This window comes from Pterocles gutturalis, unplaced genomic scaffold (genome assembly GCF_000699245.1).
Source record: "Pterocles gutturalis isolate BGI_N339 unplaced genomic scaffold, ASM69924v1 scaffold51058, whole genome shotgun sequence".
Taxonomy (NCBI): domain Eukaryota; kingdom Metazoa; phylum Chordata; class Aves; order Pterocliformes; family Pteroclidae; genus Pterocles; species Pterocles gutturalis.
Genome location: NW_010127585.1, coordinates 1 through 13,205, shown reverse-complemented (window position 1 = coordinate 13,205; position 13,205 = coordinate 1). Strand labels below are relative to the sequence as shown.

The window sequence follows — 13,205 nt, the reverse complement described above, 5'->3', positions numbered from 1 at the left end:
CTGGCTGGGCTTTCAGGATCTCCCCTACACACAAAGTCTTGTAATACCAGCAAAATAAACTTAGTCTCTCAATTTTCAGCCCAGCCTAGAAGGATTCGACTCCTCACACATAGATGGGAAAGGTGACTTGCAAAAGGAAGAAGGTAAAACCCAAAAATATAATTTTGACCACCAGTCTGCTGGCTCACAATAAAATAGATGTGCTTCTCTATAACGAGACCTCTTCCTTCTCTTCTCCCTTTCCCTGCATAGATTCTTGGGTCCTTCCCATCACCTCCTTTGTTCTCTACCTTTCCCATGGTTCTCCAATCCTTTCTCTTGACCACTCAAAGCTGATGTGTGTACAGGATCACACAGTGCCTTAGCGGCAAAGCCTAACATCAGCCCCTCAGCAAGCATTACAGCTTTCTAGTACAGATGCATGTCCTAAAGATGTCCCATAGGAAGAGAGAGGCATGTTTGTATTAAAAACATACTTGTAAAGCCTGAGCCAGCATGACTAATTTTTACCTCCCAACCCCCACTGATGTAAGTGGCAAATTCTGAATAAAGCGTAAATTCAAGGTTTAGAGGAGGCCAACTTTTTTCCCAAGAATTCCTGTAAGTTTTTTTGTGGTACAAAGTTTTAAGCAAGAAGAAATTTTTACATTGACTTTACAGGCAAGAGGCTGAAAAGCAGATTTGGTTCCAGAGACAGGGGATGTCAGACAAGCTTGAGGAGATTTTATTGCATGTTTTTTAAAACTTTTGACATCACTTCAGTGGGGTCCACTGCCCGCAGCAACAGGTGAACATCTCCCATGCAAAGTACAGGTCTAGGGACTAGTTTATTTTTGTTTCCCAACAATGTTTCAGACCCCCTCCCCATTTATGAACTTACTTGTTGCCTATAAAAAGAAGTGATGTAGCTAGACTTACCCAACATCCATGCAAAGTAATACTTTGGTTTTGCTGCCTGTGTTACAACATACAGGTAACCAAGTCTTGACAAGAAGGGTGTTTTATCAAGAAATTCATTATCAATAATATATGCCATAGGAAAGTTCTTGGTAAGTGTCAAGAATAAAATGAGAGATACTAGTGTGATACACAGTTTGTACATCACTGCTCCCTAAAAAGCACAAACAACAATGAAGCATTCATTAGAAACATTTGCTTAAGGAAAAAAAAAAACAAAACAAAACAACCAGTACTCATGACATACAAAAACAATGTGCTTCAAGAACCAATAAAGTTCTCAGTGACAAAGTTGATAAGAGTGAATCTAGAAGAGGTAACAGAGAAAAGGCCCACAGTCAAAGCTTTGGTTTAATTTGTTTTACTGAACTATCTATAGATAGGTACAATGGACAATCAGAAGTCAAAATTGGCAATGAGCTTCACAAGAGACTCCTACATCAGTTAGCAAAAGTCGTAAAATGAGAAAAAAAACCAAACCCCACAACGTAAAGGTAAAATCTTCCCTATATGGGCTATCATCTGGAACTAAAGATCAGATTCTTCCTGGATGCCAAAAGCATCAGTATTCAGTACTATTCAGACCTACAAAAGTAGGTCTAATTGTCCAGCTACCATCCAGGGGTCTTGCTAAAAATCACTTCTTCAAAAAGCATGTGTCTTATACCAAATGCATACGTTCCCATGATATAGGGTATCTGCTATGCCATACTGTTTTCTATTACTGCTCCCTAGTTTTCCATATTCTAATATTATTGACAATCACATCAGTAGTTGGAAGCTCAATTTCAAATACCTATCAGGAGTAAACTCTCCTTGATACAGTCAATTTAAAAAAGTACATCTGGCACTTGGCTACCATGTAAAAATTGACTCATGTTCTCAAAAGACCACTAAAAGTACAATATACTATTGAAATAACAATACATTTTTTGATCAAGTACTCCTTTTTATATCTTCTCTATATTCAAGATTAAATTAAATTAACATGCACATATCTTTAAATGGTTACAATGCAAATTTTAATATTCTCTGATGACTTGCATCTAACACAATATGGGCCTTATTCTGACCTCAGTAAGACTAATGTACATCAGAAGTAACACCACTGAAGTCAGTAGAAATACAATCAAGTGGAACAGGAATCAGGTATGTACAGGCACAATTTCAGAGGAGACACTCTTCACACACATTCAATGTCATCTTAAGGTAAGAGAGAGGAATCTGGTTCTCATCCTACGTTATCCTGCCTTGCAAGAAGGTCAGTTTATAAGAAGGTCTTAAGTAATACAAAAGAAAAATAATTAGTGTTAATTGTATGTGGAAAATGATCTTCAAGTCCTCTTAAAGTGCAAGATTCTCTTGCAAAGCACCTGGACATGCTACAGTTTCTGATTAGTCGTGATTCATGTACTTCTAACATCTCTTGCATTATGGGCGAGAGTTGACTCTTCTTTTTTCTGACATTTCCTCTTGTGTTTGGAGCTGAACTGCAACTCATCATTGTCAGAACCTGTAGACTGTTCCCATTGCTACACAAAGGACACTCATTAACCAAGGACCCGTTTTGCAAGCCAAATGCATTTGGGGAATTCAAGAGGAAGACACTAGCCCCTTCACCCCTGACCCTGTGATAAAAACAGCAGCCACTTCACAGGAAAAAAAAAAAAAACAAAAACAAAAACACAACACCACCCACCACTGTAACATGTACTGGGAAGATAATCCAAAAATGGTTTTCCCTCTTCGTTTTTAATTATGAGAATCATGTCCAAAGCTGTACTCTCCTGCCCTCTGCAATAAATCGTCATCATTTTAAAACTTACAGTTGGAGAAGGATCAGGAAGTCTGTCGTAACCCTTCTGCTTCCAGTTCACTTCTAACAGTTTCATGTGCACATGCCTCCCTTCAATGAAGGCTATATAATCCTTGTAACTGCTGCAAGGCCCAGCTATGATGCTCATAAAATTGAGGAGATAGCTTAAATACTCCAGTAAAGAAGGTCTTGTCCTGTGAAAATCATCCATACACAACAACAAGCAGCAAAACAAGTTAAAACACAGCAAAGGCTTTCACAAATGTTTTTTGTTGTACCGTCTGCCTCAGTCCCCAACTCTCTCCTACCACCCTCTCCCCAGCTGGCAGCTCACTAGATCTGTTTTGCAGAAGATGAAGCACAGCCTCTCCTCTATCCCGGTGATGCCTGGCAGATGACACTCAGAACAAGGGCAACGTGTAAATGCTTAAGCTACAGGTGAACAAATGCTACCGATTTGGAAAGTTGTAATCTTATTACTAGGAACATTTTCATTAGAAACAGTCATGAATTTAAACAGCCACTCTCAAGCAAACTGACTGGCGCATTTTGAACAGGTCAGGAGTACCGGGAGCAAGAAGTTGGTAACCGGGTTTGGACATCTATCCAGTACAGCAGGGACCAGTGATGGCTGGCAGACCACAAGCTGAGTAACACTGGTCTCACCAAGCAGTGCAATGCAGTACCTCGCCTTGTCACCCAAACCACAGGGCAGGGAGCATTTCAGACCAGGGCTCTCAGGCCTGAGAGGAGCTCTCACCCACCCTGCAGTTCAGCCTTTTGAAAAAATGGGAAGCGTGATGGGAGACATCGAGGAAGAGAATGAAGAGGCACTCTGTCCTACTGTGCAAATACAGGAAGTAATTGCCTGGATCACATCATGAGCGGGAAAAGGAACTAAGGAAAAAAACCACTTAAATCAAAGGACAGCTGAAGATGAAAGTCAGAGTCTGTCATATTCACTATTTCCATTTTGCAAGCACATATCCCACAAGTTCCTTGGTGGGTTCTACATTTGATGTAAAATGAAGAAGATCCACTGTCCTTGCTACAGATGAGCAGGATGGAAAAGAAAGATGCACAGACCTCTCACTGCTAGTGTAATTTGTAGAAAAAAAAAAACACAACACCAACATCTCAATTCTGCACTGAGATACACAGTGTGCTAGCACACACGAATGTGCTAGCAGTCACCATCCAAGTGAATGAGGAGTTCCCAGATGAGAACAGAAACTAGGACACAGTGTTTCAAGACTTTCCCATCCAAGACAGATGGACAAGCATAAACCAAAACCCACTTAAAATTCTTTCAGACCAAAACATAAATTTCTAGCAGAAAAACTAAGCAACAGTTAAACACTTGCTGTTGCCTACTTTTATTCTGAATCGGAATTAGTTTGAATAAACAGTTAGTTTAGCCAGGATTTTCTGCATTCACCCTGCTGGTTATTGTAGATATTAGTTCCTGAATGATACGTTCTGTGGTGAAATCATTTCACAGAAAGATGCAGCAACAAATTTGGGGTAAGGCTCATCTTTCTGTTCTGCAAAACTGGGTCCATGATTTGGGTTTCTGAGCTCTACAGTAAGATTAACAATAGAGTCATTAGTTTTAACTTAGATTAACAAAGGTGGGTGGAGAGACATGAGCAATGCACGAAGGAATGTACAGAGGATGAGTGAGAAACAAAAACAGACCAAAACCAGGAGGGAAGACAAAAGGCTGTATTACCAAAGGGGATTTAAAACTCTTCAGTTAGGACTTGCTTGCCACCGACGCTTGAGCTATTGGCATGTACTTTTCTATTATGAGCTCATGCACTGTACAAGGGAAAAAAAAGCCTGTTTGGTGAGAATTTGACTAGAATTAATCATATGGTCACAAGGGCCCAGTACAGTTATGCTGTGAGCTTTAAAACTAGACACAAAGCTATTGGTCACAGCAAAAGTTATACAAGTCTCCCTAGAGTATTTTTGCTTTTCAAGAAATTACTCCCTTCTTACTTTTAGAAGCTCACAGACAGACTTTCTGATAGTTGAATCTTCTGCCTTGGAAACGCAAGAAATACTTTGCCTTCAACAAACGCTTCATGGTGAAAAGTAGCTAAGGTTCTAAATCTTCTTCTAAAAAGAAAAAAATCACCTGCATCCTACAGTTGTATTGAGAGACAAAACTGAAAAAAAAAAAAGGCACTCAAATATATGATCAACATGCTGCCTCCCTCTGAAAAATGAGAAGACTAGTTACATAATGTGAAGGACTAGGAGTATGAACATTACAGAGGGAGACAGGAAAAATAAAACTTCAGTATCCAAAAGCTATGGCAAAGAAAAGCAGTATTTGAAGTGTCGGAGTCAAACCAAAATGGATTTTTACTATGCAGTAGTTTGCTGACAGAGGAGGAGTATTCTACTTAGAAAAATAACATAACACAGAGTGGATGAAGACAACAGCCAAAAAGTCCATATAGTACAGTCTTAGCTTGAATATAAAAGACTTGTTTCAGTGAAGACTAGTTTTTTTGCACATATATTTTTAAGTCAATGAGATGTTGCCGAGTACTTCAGTGCTTTATTGATCAGCACAGGGGGATAAAGGCAGAAGTCCTGGATTGAAGAAATAAGGAATATAGCAGGGAAGCTATGTATGTGTAAGGAGGGCACTGTTTGCAGTATATACAAAAACAAAACTGCTCAAACAAATAGAAAAAGCAGGCAGAACTTTTGGCTTAAGATGGACTGAGAAGAAGCAGGGAACATTGTCATGGCTGGGCCACTAAGTTGCTCCTGACATTGCAAAGGGAAAAAACAAACAAACCCAAACTCTAAACTTCTTTGGCTGAAATTAAACACAAATCACTAGGGGAATTAAATTCTTACTTTACAGCAAGCCGATTTTGCTCAGCAGTGAGTTCCTCAGCTTGTCGACCTATTCCTGGAAAGAAAGAAAAGCCACATGAGATCATTCCGAAAGCCAAACAGTGAAAGCTATCCCCAAAGCCTTATGTTTGCATCCCACAGATAACTTTCTAAAGCCATAAGCTTCAATATTTCTTTGTGACAGACAGTTGTAACACAGCACAATTCCTAACTTTTAGGTCAAGTATATGCATGTTCTACTCTGCCCCCAGCAGCCTCTGCTAACGGTCCGGGGCTGGAAAACCCTCTGTTCCCAGAAGCTGGGGGCTCATTTAAGCACAAGACTCCTGCTGGCTCCTTGGTGAGAAATGGAGCATTTCACAGCAGGAGGAGCAGGCAGTGGAAGAGACACGGGCTCTCAGGAAACAGAAGCTCCACTGGTGTGAATGAGCAGCCTGGCTGCTTGCTGCTAGAGCGAGCCTAAACAGACACATCAGTGATAATCTGGGATTGTACAAGGAGCAAACTGGAAGGGCGATCTCCTGGTGAGTGTACAGGACCCTTGGGGCCAGAGACAAGAGCACAGACTTGCTTTCCCAGGAAAACTATGTAAAAATCTTGTATGATGGCTACTGTGTAAACAGATGTTGCTCACAGCAAATATCTCAAAACCTTCACCCTGACGCTTCAGCTGCACATACTGTGAGGAATCCCACTGGCTTCAGCAGAACAGCTCGCCACGGGATGAGTCACAGCACTTGATGCTGAGCGTGCATCTATACATCTTCATAAGACCAGGGGCTTGGCATCAGCTAACACTACTGTTCTAAACCTACTGGCCATAATTACCAATATGCACACACAAGACCCACTTCCTAAAAAGACTTCTGATAAGCTGCTCATTTCCATTCTCTATTTCAGTATGTAAATACCGGGAAAGCACAAGTTGCAGAGAAACAACTAAACACTTAACTACTAAAAAGGCTGGGTATTTCATTTGTCTGTTTCCATTTATGGGCAGCTGCATTAAATTTTTACAGAGATTTGTCACTTAATGCTTGAACTGCAAGCTGCCTCCATTTGATCAACGGCTCCATATATGGATATTCACAATGGAATGAGCCTCTTCTACCATCATTCATCTGTAGGATTTCTGGTTTGCTTAAAATGGTGCTGCCTCTCCTGTTACCTTTTCCTTTCTTTCTGTTCATTTACCTTCAATATTGTAGGTGTGCATACAGGCTGCACACCACTGTGGCACGCAGGGATACCTGAGCTGGCTAGCTTAAATAACAGAGGCAGAGAATTCCCAGAAACACAAATGCCAACAACAAGCTCAATTAGCCAAGCTTCAAGCTGCACCAGTTATAGCCAGCTAAAAGCATTAGACCCAGTTGTGTAAACCTGGCTTCCAAACAACACCAGACCCTGCAGTCTGTGGTGTGGCCATCACCTAAATCCCAGATCATAACAACTCTATAGTAGGCTACTTATTTAGTCACCCACACCTTATAATGCAGTGGGCCTCCAACCATCAGAAATTCACACTGCAACATCAGCAGACACGAGCAATAACAGTACTGATGACAACTGACATTTCTAGCCTTTGTGCTGTACTAGACACAGGCATTTTACTGAGACATAATAGTGCTCTTTGTCACAGCACAGCACAAGACTGAAGACAATTTTGCTTGCAACTGTGCTTCTCCCCAAACTGGGGAAAAGCTATTGAATTTGACCTCTCGCAAGTCATGGATATATCAGTGATAGCGTATTTTTGCTACCTTAATGACAGAACCTATGTATCGAACACAGCTGTTCATTCTGGAGCACCAAGAACAGCTTCAGAGCTTAATGGAAATGCACTGTAGCATCTAAACAGCAGATACTGGTACCAGCTAAAATCCAAACTCGGCCCCAAGGAAGGAGAGCGCCCAAAGGGGAAAACAGTTGTCTTCATTACAGCAAAGACAGTTTGATCCTAGAGAACGGATCAAAACTTGGAGTTTCTTGTTTTCCTCCACATCTTCATTTAGAGCAACTCGCTGAACTGCATTCATCCGCTCTATAACTCAACCACAGAATGCGCTGGAAGAAAAAGGCTGTCTTCAGGACATGGGAAGAGATTCCTCTTCTTACCGTCATGTAACTGGCATGCAAGTGTTGTAATCTTCTGTGTAATTATCATCAGTGGACTATAACAAAGACAGAAACAACAGTTACATGTTTTGTAACACAAATTATTCCCAACTTTCTTACTGAATGTCTTTATCCCTTCAAAAGGCATAACTGTATTAGCAACAAGTGGAAAACATCCAATTAAAACTGAAGGAAGAACTCAGGCATAAGACAATTGCCTGGGTTCAAAACAACCCCACTGTAACTTGCACTGGAATTTTTAATTGCTAAGTGCACACAAAGCCTTATTTTATGTCTCCCCATCCTGCAGCCGTGCAAACTGTAATTCAGAAAAAAATCACACCACTAGGAAATACCAGCTTCTGCAGCCCACTGGGCTTCCTTTCAGGCAAAGACCAAACTCAAGCCCCATACCACACAACACGAGAATATGGCAATGCTGCTGTAACGTAACTCTGGCTCTTCTTACTGTCACTCTCCTATTATCTGTCTCCTCAATGCCCTAAAAAAGTGTCAGCTCTGCAGATACACATGCCTGTTTCCCCAGATGAATAGCCCTACCAATCAGGACTGTGTGCAGATACCAGAATAGCCATCAGCACAGCAGTTTCCCACCTGCTTCCTGGCCATGGCAACTGCCTTGTGGACAGCCTGTCCAAGATCACAGAATGGTTGGGGTTGGAAGGGACCTTAAAGATCACCTAGTTCCAACCCTGCTGCCATGGGCAGGGACACCTCCCACTAGACCAAGATGCACCATTTAACTGGGAGTGTTTGGGCATTTGGGATCTGGAACTTCCCTAAAAACATGAGCTAGCTGTACCTGAGCCACGCTTACAGGCTACAACCACCCAGCAGCTTTGGGGCCAACCAAAAGAGCAGTGTAGGGATAGCTACTATGCTCAACAGGGATGCTTATACTTCCCATATCCAGCTTTACAGAGCTTCTTAGCACTATACACAAATGTGAGCTGCTGCTAAGGAGTAGAAAAAAGGCAAAACTCAGCTTGGTGGCATCAGCAGCTGGTCCGCATGAGGGCAGAGGACTCAGCCAGGAGCATTCAGAGGTATGCAAGAAGAAAGATGGGAAGAAAAAACCATGGGGATGACTAACCAGTCCCTCATAGGCAGAGGTTCCAGAGCCAACTGTGGTCCATAGACAGCTTCTAAGGCCTGTGGAGATCTACACATAAAAGCTGAACATCTGTAATCTGGAAGGACCCATGGCAGGCAAAGCAAGGGATGAGCACCCGCTGACACTGCCTCTCCCCATCTCTCTGCCACTGGGACACCAGCACAGGGTGCCCAAATCTCACATGACCTACAAGTTTTTTATAGCCAAGAGGTCGTAACAGGTGATGAGGATACACCCTTATTTTCAAAGCATTGCGATGATTACATATAAAAGCAGTTCCACAGAAGAGATTTGTCTTCGCTGAGGAATAATTAATATAATGGATTGTTTCTCAATTTGGTGATAAATTACCGACATGTACCATAGCGAGGTTTCTGCTTGAACACAAATGATGTCTTCACCATGGAAATTAAAACCCAAGTTTGTGTACATGCTATTTACAGAGTTTGACCAGTATATGGAACTTTTTAAAGAGACGCAGATGGTTACATAAAATATTATGGCTATTAATTTTAAACATGGTAATATATGTTCCGGAATCCAATGAAGGAGGAAAAAGCTGAAGGCTTTTTCTTAGTTTGAACACTGTATTTTCATGACAGATAAAAGGTCGGGGAAAACAAACAAACAAAAAAAAAACCACAAAAAAAAAAACCCAAACACACACACACACACACACAAAAAACCAAAAAACAAAACAAAACGAAACCAAGAGTTACACTCAATGACATTTGTCTAAACTAACAGTCAAATATTCATGTTCTGCAGAGATTTTCAAGAGAATCTGAATCATCCTTGACTAAAATTGACTACTAGTTACAATCAAATGTAAATCCAATGGCTAAGATGAACTGTTTGCAATATGATTATCCTACTATGATAAATTCAACTGATTTTCAAGATAATTAACATGCTGAGCATGGTAAACATAGGAATACCGGAAAAAGACATTCTTATCATAAGTGGTCTCTGGTTTTTTTTGTAATACTAAATATAGCTGATCTTTTTCAAGAGTCCACATGTAATTCTGCATGGGTAATTTACATTTTCTACCCAAAAACAGAGAACACGCAATATCAGCCAACTTCTTAATCAGAAACTATTTTTATCATTTCAGCAGTCTCTGCTTGAACTGCCAGTAAAAAAGTTTGCAGATAAAAATCCAGAACAAGCTTAAATATACACAGATCTGGAATATAACTGTAACACAAGGGTTTGTACAGCAGCTCTCCTTGGGGCACCTAGACCACTGATTGCAGCTAAGGAATGGACAAATTCAACAATGACTTTTCACCTTCCAGAAAGCTCCAATATTGTAAAACAGTCATTTTAATTTTTATTCCAATTCATCTTTCAAGAAAAGCTATTTATAAGCTGGTTTCACCATTATCTTCAACATCCTATTTCTCAAAGTAGATTTTCCTATTCAGATGAAATTTAGCTTTGCTTTCAGAGATACCTAACTCCCAACCTTTAAGCAAATGAAAAAGCAGATCTTTTTAATCCTCAAGAGAGACAGAGGCTGTCAGTAAACTAGCAGTTCTACTGCAATAAACACAGATTTTTATTTTGTCAGTGCTTGACCTTTTAGTTTTACGGGTGAACACTAACACTTGTTTCAAATTGGTTCAATTTGCTGCAGATGTTTCTTACAGCAAGCACTTTATGCCAATATTGAAGTGGGTAACTTTAAACCTCAGGCTTGGAGCCAAAACTGTATGCCTCTACATGCCTAAATTTAGACACTTGTTTTAGAAAATTGGGCCCCCCACCGTAAGCGAGAGAGAACCAAAATGCAAACAATCCTGATGTGCTGATTAACCAGGGGAAGCAGGAGTGCAGCCTGCAGTACAGTCACACAACGTATAAACACAGAGAAGAGACTGGTTCTCTTCATCTATATTAGGAATTCATCGCCTCATTGATGGCACTTTGTAAGCCAGCAGAACAAGTCAGCCTCTCCTGCATTTTAATCAGAAAAGATGGACAATCTGCCTCCCTCAAATCCCAACTCCAGAGGAGACAAGCAAGCACAAAAATGACACTGCTGACTGTGGGAGGAAGACCCACAAAGCATACCTGAACTACCTTTGGTTCCCTCTCCTGCCATCATCGTGTTACACATCTACGTATCTCTTCTATACCTACTCAGGAAGGTGGAAACCTGCTGCAAATTAGCAATGGGATGGCACCCTCTCAATCTTTCACAAGAAGAGTACTAGATATCACCAAATGCTTCATACAAAAGATAAGCAAAGTTGCAGGTGAACAGGGAGCATCCTCCTCCTCCCTCACCCATCTGCCATTTCTGCCACTGACTTGATCTCACTGGGGGACCAAGCCTTCGCTGTAGGAGAGGGCAGAGCACAGCAGAACAATGGCAGCACTAGAGTTCTCCCTTCTTCTGGCACCCCTGTGGGGTGTGGAGGCCCCCCCACGTTCTGCACACCCACACCTGTCCCATTCCTCCCTGTGGACTCACCTCATCGCACACACACAAAGTCTAAGACTGGTTTTGTTTCTTCAGAATGAAAAATAGTCCTTTCCCCCCATTTCCTGACCAATGTATGACGATGCAAGTCTTGAAATAATATTAAAATTAGATAAGAAATATAAATTGAATTTAGGGGGGGAAATAGTATTGTCATTTCCTAAATACACACGTGAGTTTTGATTATTAAAACTTGGCAATACCAGACTATTGAATTGTCATGTCTATTCAGCCTTTCAGGCAAACTCAAATTTTAAACAGCAATAAAACATTGAGTAAGTTAATACGTAAAATACAGTATCATATCACATACAGTCAACTGTATTGTATTGTATTATCAACATGATAATATTTTAAACCTTAGACTCTCCTGGAAAAAGTCAGTAGTGCTACAAACAAGAAAGGGAGTTAAGAAAACTATAAAATTTCCAATAACCTTTTTCTCCAAAATTTTGAGAGATGCACAAGTTATTGGAGTGGGGCAAATTATTAGGCTGAATTTAAAAAGTAAATCTACCCATTATACTTGCATTTACAGACGAAGCATGAAGACCTACCCCTAGGAAGGAAGCATGTGAAACAAAACACATTTAAGAACGCTAAACAACTTGAACTCTATCATATTTGAACACCTTCCAATCGCGTGGCAGCCACATGCAAAGTGGTGATACCACATCCTCTCCTCTCCACCTGTCCTACTAAGCACTACAGCTACAAACTAGCACAGACACACAGAATTTGATTTACTTGTGGTGTGATTTACCCCCCACCCCATGTTTTACATATTGGCTAAGATTTTAATCTCAGGTTGTAGCTGCATTGTACCTCCTACAAACTATTGTGGCCAACTTTAATTTTTAAAAAATGAAACATCAAGAAATTGCCCCCAGAACTCAGTACAAAAATGTAAATTTCAACAAATTTAAAAAAAAACCCAAACCCAAAACTATCTTTACCTTAAGTTAGATGCCTTGAAAAATAACACAAGATGACAAAGATGCAACAGCTTACAGAGAATGTCAAATAGAGGGTTTTACAGCTCCTAATTAAACCTTCCAAATGAAAACATACCAGTTAAATGTCATTTTTATTCATGGCTTGTCCCAGTGAAATAAATTAGCCCAGAAGCACAGGCCAGTGGCACTAAAGATGTCAGCATCAGAGTGTAGCCTGCCATGGGGATCCCTCCTGTATCACAGGCTGGCTTCTGCACGGAGCAAACCTCAATGCTCACGAGAGAAAAGACATTTCCCCAGCTGAGTCTGCCTGACCTTAGGTAATCTCACGGAGGAGTCTGGCACACGCTGGCTAGAAATAGTTTCCACTGACCCGATTTCACTGAGAGGAGGTGGAGTCAAAAGGCTCATTGCAGAGAAGAGCAGAAACCAGCAAACATTTATTTCGGGTTTCTCTCTTTATCCCTAAAGCCATGATGAGAAGTTCACCCAACATTAAACATGTTACCAAGGCGATCACCGAACCAGAGATGCCACGGCAGCTGCACTGGCAGTGCGCTCTTACTTCTGCTTTCGACAGCAAAATGAAGAAATGCGGAAGCACACAGAAGAAAAATACTCCACTAAAAATGCTCATGCCCACAAAGCAACTTCCAACTTGCTTCGTGTGGTTTTTTTTTGGTGAAAGCTCCCAAACAGAATTTCTTACACCTTCATGACAGAAGTGCTCCATTTACAAGAGCAAGTACTTCTGGAGAAGTGGCCTGGGATGCCCCAGATGTGCAGAGTTCTCTAGTAGTGACTACCTGCTTGAATTGTGGCTAACTCACAGAATCATAGAATCATTAAGGT

The 13,205-nt window shown here is 40.9% G+C and overlaps 1 protein-coding gene across 1 annotated transcript; it reads right to left on the bottom strand.

Annotated features, from left to right (window-relative positions):
• Window positions 1–754: 754 nt before the first annotated feature.
• On the bottom strand, window positions 755–7,821 carry LOC104466018 (lysophospholipid acyltransferase 1-like). The gene is given in 5 exon segments (XM_010079309.1): window positions 755–888; window positions 890–1,111; window positions 2,784–2,967; window positions 5,654–5,708; window positions 7,772–7,821. Coding segments are annotated over 5 exon segments (522 nt in total). The 5' UTR covers window position 7,821; the 3' UTR covers window positions 755–876.
• Between the last annotated feature and the right edge of the window lie 5,384 nt (window positions 7,822–13,205).